General features: G+C 44.1%; 3 protein-coding genes across 11 annotated transcripts in view; 2 read left to right on the top strand and 1 right to left on the bottom strand.

Moving 5' to 3' along the window:
* Positions 1-5,734, top strand: part of adam22 (ADAM metallopeptidase domain 22) — a 40,488-nt gene extending 34,754 nt beyond the window's left edge. For 4 of the 8 annotated variants that reach the window (XM_029129817.3, XM_055503502.1, XM_055503504.1 and 1 more), the window contains exons 28-32: positions 350-450; positions 577-643; positions 1,350-1,439; positions 2,937-3,060; positions 3,222-5,734. In XM_029129817.3, the coding sequence (XP_028985650.1) occupies positions 350-450; positions 577-643; positions 1,350-1,439; positions 2,937-3,060; positions 3,222-3,242 (403 nt within the window). In that variant the 3' untranslated portion in view covers positions 3,243-5,734. Of the gene's footprint in view, positions 1-349; positions 451-576; positions 644-1,257; positions 1,440-1,753; positions 3,061-3,221 lie in introns of those variants that run through there. The other 4 variants (XM_029129812.3, XM_029129815.3, XM_041067861.2 and 1 more) reach the window with 3 other exon arrangements.
* On the bottom strand, positions 5,718-8,975 carry gtpbp10 (GTP-binding protein 10 (putative)). The gene is made up of 10 exons (XM_029129825.3): positions 8,817-8,975; positions 7,915-8,108; positions 7,732-7,823; positions 7,486-7,630; positions 7,299-7,372; positions 7,154-7,206; positions 6,951-7,058; positions 6,790-6,867; positions 6,504-6,627; positions 5,718-6,374 (listed from the first exon to the last, which is right to left on the bottom strand). Exons 1-10 carry the CDS (start codon positions 8,847-8,849, stop codon positions 6,163-6,165), a joined length of 1,113 nt encoding a protein of 370 aa, XP_028985658.1. The 5' UTR covers positions 8,850-8,975; the 3' UTR covers positions 5,718-6,162.
* A 220-nt stretch (positions 8,976-9,195) lies between these two features.
* osgin2 (oxidative stress induced growth inhibitor family member 2) lies at positions 9,196-14,913 on the top strand. Of its 2 annotated transcripts, none has more exons than XM_029129821.3 (6): positions 9,196-9,498; positions 11,638-11,727; positions 11,834-11,970; positions 12,054-12,245; positions 12,333-12,424; positions 12,507-14,913. In XM_029129821.3, the coding sequence occupies exons 2-6, from the start codon at positions 11,664-11,666 to the stop codon at positions 13,678-13,680; spliced, it is 1,659 nt and encodes a 552-aa protein (XP_028985654.1). In that variant the 5' UTR covers positions 9,196-9,498; positions 11,638-11,663; the 3' UTR covers positions 13,681-14,913. The 2 variants fall into 2 exon arrangements, with proteins under 2 accessions (XP_028985654.1, XP_028985655.1); XM_029129822.2 differs by lacking the exon at positions 9,196-9,498 and adding an exon at positions 9,544-9,670.
* Positions 14,914-15,801: the final 888 nt, after the last annotated feature.

The raw sequence follows: 15,801 nt of genomic DNA, 5'->3' as shown, positions 1-15,801 counted from the left end.
GCTGGCTCAGTCATCGCGCGTTCATGCTTTGTTACTACATGTATCATGTCGCTCATTACATGTCTGCACCAAATGAGGCAAAATGTTGGATGCCATCAACATTTTGCCAAAGGAACAATTGAGCCGATTGCATCACTGCTCAATTTCATGTTACATTAGCGCCTTGGGCTTTGTCTTTTCCTTCATTTGCCTCGGGCCTCCTCTTGGCTCTACATCTGCAAGTCACAGCACATAATTTCACTATTTGCAACCACTTAGAAAACGACAGCACACTGGTAATACTCTGTCAATGACTGTGTGTGTGTGTGTGTGTGTGTGTGTGTGTGTGTGTGTGTGTGTGTGTGTACAGATCCAATGGGATGTCCCACTCGTGGAGTGAGAGAATCCCAGATGCCAAACACATCTCTGACATCTGTGAAAACGGGCGACCGAGGAGCAACTCGTGGCAAGGTAACAGGAGACCCAGTGATTGTGTTGCTCCTGCACCGAATGCCAGGAGAAACCAGTGATGCGGCCCCTCTCGATATTAAACACATTGTACGTGTGTATGTGTTTTTATGATGCCTTTCTTTCCAGGAAATCTAAGTGGTAATCGCAAGAAGCTGAAAGGGAAGAAGTTCCGCGCTCGTTCGAACTCCACAGAGTAAGTTCCAAACAGGAAGTGCTGTTTTCACCTTGCTCTTACAGTAGAATAGTACAGTTGTACAGTATTTCTTGCAGCCTCAAGCACATTCATTCCTACTGAAAGCCCAAATCCTTAAAAACCACACAAACAAAAAAGTCTCATTTGTTAGAAAGGTTCAGTGAGTGTATATTGAGCTTTAAAGGTCAGACATCCTCCCTCCCTGGCCTCATTTGCTCGTTGTCACTTGTTGGCTTTTGAGGCTGCCTTCACTCGTCGCCTGGGACGTTCCCCGTGTTGGTATTAGTGCCTGTTGACTGTGAATGAGCGACATGCATCCTCGCGGCCGAGCCTCCTGTGGGCTCGAGGGCTCGGCAGTGCACTTGTTCTCGTTTCGAGCATGGGACTGTCTGAGTGCGTGGTGACAGGCTGAGCGCTTGGAATGATGTGACACAGTTGTTTGTGATTTCCATGATGCTGTTTTCATCTGAAACCACACACAGGTCTGTCTGCCACCTCCTCACATTATTCTAGTGCATCTTGGTGTTTGTTTGGGGGGTCTTTGCTCAGCTCTGCTTTCCTAAAATATTTCCTCTCCCTCTCTCCCCCCTCCTACATTTGCTTTTTTTCTGGAGATTTCCTGTCCTTTCTATTTCTGTTTCCTCCCTCCTTTTCTCTCTTCTCCCCCTCCTTGTGTTGTGTCCATCACCCCCGCCCCCTCCCACAGGTATTTAACCCCTCGCGTCAAAACAGAGTTTTATGATGTAACTAAATGGGTAGAAGATGTCAATAAAAACACTCAAGGACCTTTCCTTAGGTATAACCTCAGACCATGCCCTGTACCCCACACGCTTGTTTACACCCTCCCACCCCCCCCTTTTTTTTTTTTTTAAATCCAGTCAAACATGGAGACCGTTCTTGGGAACTTCAACAGCTGGCATGGTGCAGCTTGTGTTTCTTAAAGGGGGCTGATGCTGAGCATTTACAGCAAAAGTCAAGTGGAGGTTTTTAACACATACCTTTATTTACTTTGCAGGTTTTTGTTTCCAGCTCTGGTGTTATTATATATAATTATATTAGTAAATTTATTACTAATTTCTCCTCATCCCCTCCTTTGCTTCTCCCTCTCAGCCTCTTTTGACTTCTGCATGTTCTGTGGTTTTGTCAGTGTCTGTCTGTCAGAACCTGTCTTGCTCCCAGTGGCCGGCGCTGCCTTTGGATCGCTGTGACGTCATCGCCATGGCGACCGGGCGATGACATCACACCGATGGTTTTGCATTGCTGTGATGCTGTGACTGAAGATGTGTAGACCTCTGCTCAAGGTCTATAGATGATCACAATAAGAAAGCTCGTGGGCGCACGAGGGCACGACTGAAGTTGGTGTTTGCTTCTATAAGCTAAACGTCACCAAGCAGTCAAGCTGTGATCTATAGACCTTCACTATGTCTAAGACTTATCTGCTGCTGCCATGTCATAGAGGATAATAATAGTGGAGAGAAGTGGAGATTTCAATCAGGGAGCCCTGGTTCCAAAACTAAAGCATTTTAGATGTGCATCCTGTATCCACCGCTAATGGCAGAAATCATAGCAAAAGCAACCACCTCAAAAGATATTTGTTAGTGGTATAATTTGGGAATTAGGAGGGCTGATGAGCCTTTATAGTCATAAAGCTGAGAACTGCTGTGTTCCAAGTACGGTGGTTTTAAAACCAGTAGCTCAACTGACTTTTCCCGTCTTTCCACTACTTCAGGCAGCTCATCTGTTGTTCGTCACCTCCACATAGTGGCAGTGGTAGTGTAGACTAGTCGCTGTACATGAGGCAGGCTTCGTTGGACGACCTCTGGTTTTCCCAGTCTGCTGTTTGTGGTCTGGTCTGTACCTCACTGTACTCACAGTCCTTTCCTGCACTACAAATCGGCTCAGGTTGATTTGTGGCCGATGCTGTTACAGCACTTAGTTACGGTAAAAGTTACAGTAAAGTACGACTGTACCCACACTGCTGCTGGGAATTTTGTATTGCTGTGTACTGAGGTACACGCTGCGTACAGAGGTTGCCCCTAAGCGCTGAGCTATGGTAACGCCTTCATAAAATGTGTGTAGTGAGCAGCAAGAAGAGCTTTTAGGAGCAACCTCTCTATGCAGGAAGGTGCAAAGTGAATAATTAGAGCAGGATGTTGCCCAAAGTCACAGATCTAACATTAGCACAACTTCCTGGATCTAACCTCATTTCACCACCTGTGTCTTTGGCCAACATAATCCTACATCAACTGGAGAAGTGGAGGCCCTGTTTAATGAGGTCCCTTCTCCTCCACAGGACACTATCGCCTGCCAAGTCTCCCACCTCCTCCACAGGATCCATTGCATCCAGCAGGAGGTACCCGTACCCCATGCCCCCCCTCCCTGACGACCAGAGGAAAGCCAACCGGCAGAGTGCCAGGGCGAGTATCATCACAAACACATTACAGCATTTAAAACTGCTGACAGGAATAATAAACAACTAATCAGATTGTATGATAATTTAATGTACATGAACTTAGGTAATGAACCCTAAAAGAATTCAAGGATGGTTAACAGACTGTGCCTTTTTTTCTCTCTGCAGCTGTGGGAGACTTCAATATAACATCCCACCCACTTCTCAAAAAAATAAAGAACTGCCTTTGTCTCTCTTTTTCTATGAATGAAAAAACACAGAAACGAAACACAATTGACTCTTAGCAACTAAAGAGAAAGCGAGAGAGCCCCCCACTGGAGTGGAAACAGGCAGAGTTGGCGTCTAAGCATCTCCGAGGCTGTCTAGACAGACATTCAGTGGATCTCTACAAGACAACGCGCCGGAGGAGCGACCGGCTCCACACCAGCTGGAGGTCAGACTGAGCTGTTCCTGTCCGCTCAGGCCTCAAACACGGGACTGGAAACCAGCCACTCACGACCACGTTACCAGTCCGAAAATCCTGAACCTCTTGGCGTCCCTCTTAGCTCAGTTCTGGTCATACCCAGCACCGCTGTCCCTCCAGCTTCTTCTGAGCTCCTCTCCTGGCAGAGCCAGGAGCGGGTGGTCCATCCCGCTGCATCGCCACATCTGTTGCATCATTTCGACGCATGTGAATTTACTGTAGAAACTCCCAACACTGTATGCATGACACAACCCTGTTAATCAGCAGCCGAGACGATCTGATCAGAGAGGAAAGCATGTGAGGGACGCTGATTTTTATACCTTCTGTAAACTTACTTAACTTCTTTCCGCTATACAGTAGGTAACCCATATCATATCTATAGCTTATAGCCCATTACCACGGATGTGACGCCACCAGCTCATCCTCCAGGTCTGTGTCCTTGTGTAAATATGTACAGTAACGAAAGCAAAGAGTTGGGGTTTGCTTTTATTTTCAAGGAGAAAAGGACTCTCTTCCTGCTGTATTGTGTTGTAGATGGACGCAGATCTCTGTAGATAGATGTAGAGACCCTTCATCATTCTTTCCATCCTCTTTCTTCCTCCCTCGGGCTTTTATCTTGTGTGACTGTGACCTCTTTATTTTTCTCCCTTCACAGCAGAATGTAAAATATGCACTGGCTTCATACATCTGACAGACAGAGAGACGTTAACTGAGGACGTAACTGATGAAGCTGCTGGTAAATTTGCAGATTTAGACAGTTCAGTGTGTCATTGTTGAGGGAAGTAAATGGACCGAGATGTGCTTGCTGGCCTTTTCCAATGGATTGATATTAATATGTACGTCGTTTACTCTGACTCCACGGTTGGACATTGGAGATGAGTGAGCAATTAAACAATATTACATGAAGTCTGTAATGGCAGCCTGTTTTAACCCTGCGAGAATCTGGAAACTGACTGAAATGTGCATTTTGGAGTTTTGCCGTGGCGACTGAGATGATTAGCCTTGTAAATGATTAACTATGCTGTACAGTGCTTGCTGTCTGAGCTTGTGACGACCAAGAGCATGACAGTTCTATAACTAAGTTATTCCTCTGGTAGGCTATTTGTGAGTTCATAACGGGAAGTGAGCATGTTACTGAAAGTCTTTCCCATCATTGCCCATTGCTGTTGTCTTAATGGGTTTGTGTACCACAGACACTGTTTCAGCAAATTCGCGGCTGTGCTTCACCTGGCTTCATCCCAGCAGAGCTATTTAAGGTGGACTGAATCCCGTATCACCCCCTAAAAGCTAGTTCTTTGTACAGAACAATTTATTGTTCTACCTTGTCTGAAGCTGTTGTCCGAAGGCCTCCTGTTTCGTTTCTTTTTTCGTTGACACTTGTTCATTTGTAACTGATGTAAGCGTTAGGACTGTATAGATATGATCACAATATTCTGCTAATATTGCTAATAGTATCTTTTTTAGTAAGTAACTTTGTAATGTTTACTTCTTTCTCCCCAGCATTACATACAGCAACTACCGGTATTCAAACAGTAATTAAGTGCATTATTGTAATTATGTACGTTAATGAGTTTGAATGGGAATCTCTCTTTATTTTTTTTAACCTTAGTCCTCAGATGTTCCTGGCACACGTGCTGATCTGACTATGATGAAGGTTTGGGAAGAAATGTTTTACAGTAGGTGACATCTGTATGGGCTCATGATTTGCCTTCTACCAGAGCTTTTCTTGGCTCTGCTCATCTTAAAGCATCGGCCAGTGTTGCCAGATGGTAAAGAGCACTATGTCATTGATTAAGGTTTCTAATTTTATGATTTTGTTTTCTCCATGACACACTCCACTAGGGATGATGTGATTCCTGGTATTGTACAGCAGTCAATCTCCCTGTCAACATAACTAACACAACACCTCTGCCAGACATCCCTGCAGATGAGTCATCCATCTCTGACCAGAGACTTGAATGTAATGTGTGTACTGGAGCACACCGACCACCCAGTCTCAAACATGTTGGTCCTGTCTCACATGACATATCAGCACTGTGCTCCGAGACCCTTAAAACCCCACGTCATGTACTAAATACTGCAGTTGCTGTCTTTTTTAATTTGTATTGTTGCCTGTATGCTGTACAGACTGATGATGCAAAAACCAATCCCCATATTTTCCCCTGGTAATCATTCAGTATTGTAATATATTTAATATAAAATAAAACTTTCATCAACACGTTTATTTTAACTTGTTGAGAATCTGAACGGGTTTACTGCAAAACACCTCATTACAACAAAATGAGCATCAAACCTGCGATGCAACAATATCCATGTCTTTAACAGCACTAAATATGGTTTCTTAGAACATGTCAATAAAACAAGAACAGTTTACCTTTAATGAAACCGAAAGGAAGTGGTTGTGTAAAGTGCATCTGTCTCTGTCTGTATCATTCCATGCCTCTGGCCCTTCGTCTCACAATGACACAGTGATGGAGTGATGACAAGTACAAACACTGTTCCCTGTCATCTTCCATGCAGGTCTACACTGAAGCCACATTTTCTGTTGCTACAGGTGGATTGTGACGACGTTCAGTGTTTGTAATCTGACAGTCAGACCAACCCTGCACGCTCAGGTCCCACTGACATCTGAAATGTCCCTTTAGATCATGAATGCTCATGTGACTGGTACCTCAGTGCCTGCAGCCTTTCATTGTGGATAGCCTTCAATGAGAAGGCTGCGTCTTCATCAAGCGACTCTCTGATGCTCTTTTTCAAATAGTCGATGCCGAACCCTGTGATGGCAGAGACCGGAACCACATGTCTGAAGTTTATGTAGTTCTTTGGAATCATGTCATCAGGCAACAAATCGGAGAATTCTGCAATCGTGAAAAAAGTTCAAAGTGTAAGTAAATGGAAACCCAGTTATAACATTGTCCTGTTATCCTGCGGGGCATTCTGACTGCATCTCACTTTAGCGATAATACTAATTGATGAGTCATGTGTACCATCTGGGTTTTGTAGTTGCTCGGTCAGTTCTTGCAGTTTGTCCTCAGCGTTGGGCAGGTCCATCTTATTCACCACCAGTAGAGCAGGTTTCGACACAAGCTCCTCTTTGTACAGCTCCAGCTCCTGAAGGCAGTGAGGTGAGAGTAGAGATGGTGTTAAGGTGGAAGAAGTAAATAAAGTCCATGAGGCAAACTAATAAAAGGTTTAATGTTAGCAAAAGGAATAAAGTCAAGAAACTGACGTCCTTTAAGGTACAGTAAAATAATTTAAAAGTTTAAGTCTCACCTTGGTGAGGAGTTGCACAGCTTCAAAAGCTGATCTAAACGGTGTTTTACTAGCCAGCTGAAAACCGCAAACATCCACCTGTAGCATGGCGAGAAGATGTCTTCTATTAAAATACAGTATTCATAGAAGTCAGGCTATGTTTTTTATTCTTTACTACAAACCACAAACAGCAGCTGCTTAGTCCTCTCCACATGTTTCAGGAACTTATGGCCCATTCCTTTATTTATGTGAGCTCCCTCAATTAGGCCTGGAAGATCAGCAACAGAGATCTAACAGAAAAACAGAATATATGACACATCATAGGAGTGTTATTCTCACTGATGATTTAATCATAGTCCATTAAAAAAGTAACGCATTCCCATACTTGCTTATGATCTTTATACATCAGTTTACCGATCTGTGGCTTCAAAGTTGTGACTGTGAAATAAAGATTTGAGAGGCAACAGTAAAAATGTTATTATCCCTCATAATTATAAAAGAGGAGCTGTGTTTAGTATTTGGCTACTTACAAGCATAGTCAGCTATTTGAGGTGTTGCATTAGACAAAGTTGTCAGAAGAGAGGACTTTCCTGCATTTGGAAACCTGGTGGTGATTTAAGAAGCACCCACAACAAGTAATCATACACTTAAATTTCTGACAAATTAGGCATCTGTTAAAAAAAATCTAAATATGTTTAAGTATGTTTCTGTTCTCACCCCACCATTCCCATGTCAGCAATAAGTTTAAGATCCAAACGGATGTGTTTGGCCTGGCCTTTACTAGGCTGAAATGAGGAGTAGAAGGAGCCTCCAGATCCTCCCTTTGCCACCATCACACGATCACCTTCAGCATTCAGCTCACCTAGACAGAGAATGGTTGAATTATTACTGTTTTTGTTGCTAAGGTTAAGGTTAACTTGCTTTTTTAAGGAAATAGAATTGCACGAGTCCAACTAACATTACCAATTTTTCTGCCATCATCAGAGGTGACAGTGATGCCAGTGGGAGCTAAGATCTCCTTGTCCTCCCCCTTCTCTCCTTTCAGTGCTTTAACACTGTAAAAATGGTATTTTAACATAACTTTGCATCCATTTTAGAATGTGATGTATCACATCTGATCACTGTGTCGCATTTGTAGAAACTAACCTGCTGTTGCCTCCTGTTCCACCTACAAAGCGTTTCTGGGGATACTTATCCTTAACCTTTTTCAGGGTCATGTTCTTTGTGGCCACCACCCACACGTCTCCGCCACTGCCTCCCTGTCCACCAAGCCGGGGTAAACCCATGCCACCAGTGCCTCCACGGATGTACAGACGAAGGTTGTCCACAAAGTTTCCATACTGCAGAGAGGCAGGTAAAAGTCTCACAACAAAATGTTATTGTTTCACATTTAGACATTTATTACATTGTTTTATAAGTCAGCTAGTTTTCATTGTGTCACCCCTCTACTCTAGACATGTGGCAGCAGAGATTTAAACCCTTTTTGTTATTTTGTCAAATAATCTACTCATGTTGTCTGACCACATCCCAACTCAAGGTCCAGTTATCACTGCCTGGAATTTACATCTTATCATAGGGTTGCTCTGACACACTGCTATTTCCAGGGTCAAAAATAAACTGGCATTCAACTCTTGAGTTGTAGTTAACATAAAGATGCAGAGACAACATCTTAACAGATCCATGTACATGACTGTTAAATGCTCAAGGGAAAAGGTAAGTGGGGCATGAGTCCTGGATTCTTGATTCCTTTACAGTAAGTTTAACAATTAGCTTTATGTACACAAATACTGCGCTGTGTTGATGCATGTAATAAAAAACGTGAACACGCGGTCTGAACATGCATGTTTAGTCATGCTTTGAATAGAACAAACACCAGAGATTTTACAGACTCAGGTACTCTACTGTAAATCACCCTAATGTTTTGGCAGTAGCCACTCAGCGGCTAATCTTACTAGCTAGCAATGTCAATGATTTCAGGGCACCGTTATTCTTTAACACAAACTGAATTGCTTTAATGAAATTTAAATGTGTTATACTGCAGTACTCGCCTTCCTGAAACAGATCCTGGTCAACTGGACCATATTTAGTAGCGTTTTTAGCTACTTCGGAGTTGTTTGAAGATAGAGATGCTAGCTAACATGTGTTCGTATGAAGGACCGGAAGTTGTGGGTTCTCTGAGCTTATTGGTTGGTGTCAGATAAAGAGGCGGGGCTAAGAGAAACTACTAGACGTCAACGGTAGAAGTAACTAAGTACAGCTGTAATCTACTAATATCTCATTTGTGTGAAATACGTAATTCTGCTTTAAGAGTACTTACAGTATATTAGTATTTTGGGGGGATTTTTACAATGACCAAATTGCCTTGTCACGAGGCTGTGATGCAGTTGTGAGCTATAGGGACATAAAGGATATCAGGATGCTGGTAGATCGGGAATGTGGTGCAGCCTCCACTTTAATCCTACACGGTGAACAGCCGCGTGTCGGCGGCGCTGTGAAGATGCCGAGAGATGCTCTGATCTTCCGGCTCTGTCCGCGAACGCGCTCGCGCTGTAAGATGCGCATGTGACGACAAAAGCCCAAGCAGGACCCGGTTTCTCTCTCACTCACTCACACACGCGCACACACATATATAGAAAGCACCGCCATCCGAGACACTGAGAAATCTAACAGACGGCATCAGGCTGATCAGATCTGAATAGACGAGGTTTGCCGGGATTTAACTGTTCAGAGGTGAGTATCTGTGATAAGAGAGAGAGAGAGGGTGGCTTATTATGTCATGCGAGCGTCCGGACAGTTGGTAGGTCCTCCCACCGGTGTCTGCCTATTTATGTGGTCACAAACGCAACCGTGGCTCATGACAAAAAAGACACTGCTGGAAGATAAAGAGATAAATCACAGCACGGTAAGCAGGTCTGCTGGTGGCTGAGTGCGGATGCCCGTGAGTGAGTGACCTAAATTATGCAATGATGGTGTCAAAGCCGGTGTCGCATGTGCGTCTTGTGCCTTATTGGGAGGCAGGCTGCAAGGACCCCTGCCGAGAGTCAGGAGAGTAGTGTGAGCGCGAGCCTGCCATGATGTGGGTGATGGGGTAACGCATCACCCTGCCCCTCCAGCGCAGCCTGTGCTGCAGTAACAGGCAGCCGTTTATCCAGTCTGAAGTTAACATCCAATTATAACTCACGAAGGAGGAGGCTAACACGTTTCAAGGGCTAGTTATACAGTGACTAAGTCAAAAAAAAATAAGATTCAGGATGAAGCCCAGACGATTTTAAGACAATGCTTCTAAATAAAATCTAGGCTGGTGCATTTTAAATGTAATTCAGTGACCACATTAGAGCATAGAGGAACTGTTATGTGGCATTTATTTTGCTTATGTAGCCCATAATTCTGCACATGTTCTAGAAAAGCATGGTTGTGTGCACCACACATGCTGCAGAACAGGCGCATGAAAGGGAAGCGCACAACAAACCAAAAAAATAAGTCAAGACAGGTCCGTTCATTTCTATTAATATCCTGTTTTAGCCGTCCTATTCTGCTTTACTCGCCAACTTTCCCCGAAGCATTACATCGGAGCAGGTTGGATGGTGTGATGTACAGTATTCATTAGATGCCGTATAAAGCAATATTTGTATCCACTTTTCTTCTGAATGTGACTCATCATCTCATACTGGTCTAAATGTTATGTACAACAGTGCACAGTTGTTGCATCAGTTGCTGCATCATGACCTGTGCAAAGCTTCTGATGCACCACAAATACAGATGGGTTTGTAATAATCCTATTAGGGCTGAAAACTATTGTAAGTTTTGTATTTACAGTAACACTCATTATGGCAAAATGTCTAATAATGTTATAGAAACAGAACGTGTAGGGCTGTATACAGTTTGATATTGAGCAGTGGCGTGGAAATACCAGTATGAGCCTGCCAACTGGGCCCAGTGCTTTCACTGTAAAGGGTAAACAAGCTGACCACCAGAGACATCGGGGTGGGGTAAACATACAGGTCAGACAGAAGGAGGGAGGGGGAGAGGTCCACTCGAAAGAGGCAGACTGCAAGCGAGTTCTGGGATGTAACGCAAAAGCAGCAGCCAGCAGCGTTTTGTAGTTGGAAACTGGGGCGAGTGGGCGCCGTGTTGTGGAAGTGGGCGATGTTTTGGCGGGAGTGTGTGTTAGTGTGTGTCATGGTGGTGGTGGGAGTCTGGTGGGTACGAGAGGAGGCGGAGCGCCGATGGTCGGACCTGTCAGCGTGCCAGGACCACATTCTCACCCTGCTGCCGTTGAAAGGGGCGGTAAAGACATAAACAGGCCCAGTGGGATTAGGGCGCACTCGGAGGTGTGATCAGGGGGATTTGCTGCCCAGTGGGCACACAATGGCACTGTCTGCGTAACACACAGACAACCGCTACACATGCTCACCGGCAACGTTTCACAACAGACCCAAGCCTATATAAATCTGATTAGAACTCTCTTTTGTTTGGGAAGCAGCAGCGGGGTTACCGCAGGCTAGATTCGCCTCGGGCCACGTTCGATAGGAAAGGGGGTGTGTGCATGATGGCGGGACAGCGGAGGGAAAAAGCTGGGGGGTATGTTGTGTTGTGACGGGGTGTTTCCATGTGTGTGAAGCCCCAGACAGACAGGGAGGGTTGTGGCTATGTGTGGAAGCACAATAACAGGATGAATAAAGGTTTTTCATCACCCTCACACACAGGAACTGAGCTAACATGAATCAACAGCACAAAGACTGAAGCTGGTTTGAACCTGTTCCCCGATCGTCCTCCTGAAAAATATGCACGTCTCAAATGAGGTTTTCGGTCAAATATCGAATGAAGATGCTACAGAAATATCTGAACCTTTATTGTTTTTCTCCTCAGTGCCGGCTCTGGCCCAGGCTGCAGCCATGCCTCTCCTGGAAGAAAACACTCCACAAGAGCACCCACCTACTGTCCCTGTGGTCATCATAGGTGAACCCTTAAATCTGCCTTAGTACAATACTTTACCAGCTTCTATCATATATTGACCTGTTTACCTTCTGGATCCACCATTTCCCCAACCTGGGTTTGATTTCAGGCAATGGTCCATCGGGGATCTGTCTGTCCTACCTGCTCAGTGGGTACAAGCCCTACTTAGACCCAACTACTGTCCACCCAAACCCTGTACTATACAGGAAGCTGCAGGAAACGAAGCACCTACCAGTCACTGAACAGGTAAGAACGCCTACATATTCCTTGCATATGGAAATGTGGACAGCGTGTTCTAGGTGTGTCACCGAAGGGACGTTTCTCTGCAGGATCTGGAATATTTGAGCGAAGGTCTTGAGGGGCGGTCAAGGAACCCTGTGGCGGTGCTTTTTGACACGTTGCTGCACCCCAATGCTGATTTCGGGTACGATTTCCCTCCTGTGCTTCAGTGGAGGAGGGACAAGCAGCAACACATCCCGCATCTGGTGCTGGGGAAGGCAACACCCGGGGGTGCTTGGCATGTGAGTTACAAGGGTTTCAGCCTTTTCTGTCCTTTTGAGTTTGTCCTTCTTAACATAACGTTCTCCACCACACACACACCCCCCCAGGCAATGGAAGGTTCCATGCTGACCATCAGCCTTGGCATCTGGATGGAGCTGCCCGGGGTCAACTACAGAGACCTGACGAATGGAAAACGCAGGTAAAGCAAAAAAGAAGCGAAGGCACAGCTCTCGCTTGATTCTGTGCCATCTTCCTCCTCACCACCTTTTTTGTGTCTCTAGGGATGTAACCAGCGACAGAGCCACCCCAGAGGAAATCTCCTCCTATTACCGTAACTATGTGAAGCTAAAGGGTCTCCAAAAGAATTTTGTCGACAACACCTACGTGACCTCCGTCCAGAAACTCTGCCGGGGGCATGAGGGGCAAAGTCTGGTGAATGGAAACAGCGATCAAGGAGATCTCGGGGTGGGAGATGGTGAGAATGAGGGAAATAAAGTTGAGTGTGTAACCAGTGGAGGAGGGGGGGCACTCTGGGAGGTTAGGGGATATCAGCAGGTGCAGAACAATAGTCACGTCCCCTTTTCTCTGTTTGCCGAGAATATAGTTCTGGCCACCGGTGCGTCTGATTCTCCAATTCGATTAGGTGTAGAAGGGGAGGACTTGCCGTTCGTATCCCACAGTATCTCAGACCTGGGACTGGCTCTAAGTCAGAGAAAGCTGGATATGACCTCTGACCCCGTTTTAATTGTTGGTGCCGGTTTAAGTGCTGCAGATGCGGTTCTGTGCGCATGCAGCAGCAAAATAAGAGTATTGCACGTTTTCCGTAAGCGTGTAGATGACTCCGACCTCATCTTTAAACAGCTGCCGAAGACCCTGTACCCAGAGTACCACAAAGTCTACAACATGATGTGCTCTCAGACCTACCTGAGCATGGCTGCCTCCTCTGAGCCTAACAGACCCCAGGCAGTGAGCATTGCTTCTTCAGTATGTGCCAAAATGTGCCCAAAACCACAACTTGCCACAGGCAACATGGCTGCTAATGCCAGTGTAAGTCTGTTCCCAGACTACACCAGTTTTCCTGAACACTGCGTGGTATCTCTGCAGTCTGACATGAAGTGTTTGCTGCAGGGGAACAACTCCCTCAAGGCCTTCAAGATTTCCATGGTCTTTGTCCTGATTGGGACCAATCCCAACTTGTTTTTCTTGAAGGGTCAGGGCCAGTACCTGGGGCAGGACCCAACAAAGCCCATCTCCTGCAAGCAGAACCCCATCGACATCCACCCATACACGTTTGAGTGTACGAAGGAGCCGGGTCTGTTTGCCATGGGTCCCCTTGTGGGAGACAACTTTGTTCGATTTTTGAAAGGCGGCGCTTTAGCCATCGCCTCCTGTCTGCTGAAGAGGCTCAAGAAGAAAGGGAAAGTCATCAGCAATGGAGGAAATAATTTCATCTGAACACGCGATGGAAAAGTAAGAAGTGTTTGTGTTGGTCGCAGGGCACACGTTTTTAGTGCTTTTACCAACTCAAGGGAAAGGGGAAGGTGACAACAAGAATCTGAATCTGTTTTAATCATTAATGCAGTTCTTTTCACATCAAAGCTTTCTCGTTTTTACAACACGGAGACCAAAAAGACAATGGATGTAAATCAATTAGTTTCTAAAGAAACAGAAGACAACGCTCAAGAGTCTTGTCTGGCTTCATAAGAAGTCTCCAGAAGTCCACTTTGAGAATGTGCCAACGTTTTCTAGCCGATCTGTAACCTCACAACTGAATGGGACCTTACCTTCATCAGGGTTATTTATTCGTTCAACTACGCCTACGTCTGTTTTCTTACCATTAGGAGAGGGAACACTGACCTTGACTGACATACCTTTACAGTAGCCATGGTTTTATAGGATGTGTCAGAATCTGTGGCACAAAACAAATCTAGAACTACAGATGTGTTAATGTTCCTGATAACTCTGAGCCTATCATTTTTACTTTTTCTAACTTATGACTTTTTTCGGGGCTGCTATGTTACAGTAAGTATTCAGAGCCATATACCTAAAAAAAGTGGAAGTATGAATAATCAGACCTGTTGCTCTACTGTAGTTACAACTGCAGTATAACCTACTGAAAGGCTTTCTATGCAAATCATTTCACTTGCAGATGATGAATGTATTCTTGGCGCCAACAGCTAATTACTGTGAGCATCAAGTTTGGATTAAAGTGGATATAGAAACCGAAGGTCAGTCTACTTTCATACAGTGCTTCACAGCGCTTGGGAATTTTAAATGTACATTAGCCTTTTCCCAGTGCCATTTTTTTCCCAAAGATTTTTTTTCTTGGATTTTATTTTTGAGATAATTTATGAATTTCTGGTAATTAGCAGCCATAACTATGTTATGATAAAGAAGAATCTTTCACCAAAGCTCCTCAGAAATGAATTCACATTACACCACAATAATAAAGAAAATTATTATTATTAATTTTATTTTATGATAAAATTATCATACAGATGGTGGTTGAAAATAGCATGAATCAGGAAACATCAGTATGGTTCTTTAGCTTCAAGAAATGTTCGAAAAAATGTTTTTAATGCAAATCCATAATATGGTGACTAAGAGAAAATGAGCTTCAAAAAGAAAAGACCGGAAAAAGTACGTTAATAATAATGGTGTTCAAATAAACCTTTTTCTATTTTTTAACCTAAATCTTAGCATCAACTTTGTACTTTAGCACTCACATTTTTAACATGCATCCCCATGTAACATCTAAACTCCATCTTGGATCTGTGTATATGGCCTGAGTGCATGACTTAATCTGTGTGCTTGTTATTGATGTTATTGTAGTCATATCAAGATTTTCAAATATTCTAAAAGATGACACACAAGTTTGATCACCTTACCCTCTTCACCTGACACATGCCAACTAACTTTACAGGTGATTTGCCAAATCATGCTGATTTGAACCAATATTGTTGCATTTCAGCCAAGTTTAACATAAAATCCTTCATTCACAAATGTTTAAAGTGCCCATTAGGAGGCTTGAGGTTATGAACAGTGACAGTAGCAATGTTTTATATTCCTTGGACATATTGCTTCCTATTAGTAATTTACCAGCCGTCAGGAGTGTTTTTCCTACTCAATGATATTTTTGTAAGCTACTCATGCACTGCTTGGCGTTTGTGTAGGACCATTCTTCCTTTGGTCTCCTTTTACACTGTTCATTCATTGTTGGGGGTAATGCATTGCTAAATAGTGTTACATAGTATTATTAGCTTTACACTAACACAACAACATACAGTAACAACTGAGTAGTGAAAATGTTGCATATGTTGAATTTCAGCTTAATTACTCTTTGAGCCTATTTTTCTCTAACTTCTAAATGTTTTTAAGATAAAAATTTGAATATATGCATGTAGACATGAACGAAATGAAGAAATGACTGCCTAGCAGCAGCTGCTGTGAAAGGACAGATGTCAGCAGAGCATTAAGGCATGGTAGAAGAAACCGATTCAGAAGTGACGTAAGAAGGCCACGTAGTTTTCTAACTTATTCTGGCCCCAGATGTTTGTCATGACGACTACTGTGAAA

Source organism: Betta splendens, chromosome 16 (assembly GCF_900634795.4).
Source record: "Betta splendens chromosome 16, fBetSpl5.4, whole genome shotgun sequence".
NCBI lineage: Eukaryota > Metazoa > Chordata > Actinopteri > Anabantiformes > Osphronemidae > Betta > Betta splendens.
This window is presented reverse-complemented; position numbering and strand designations above follow the sequence as displayed.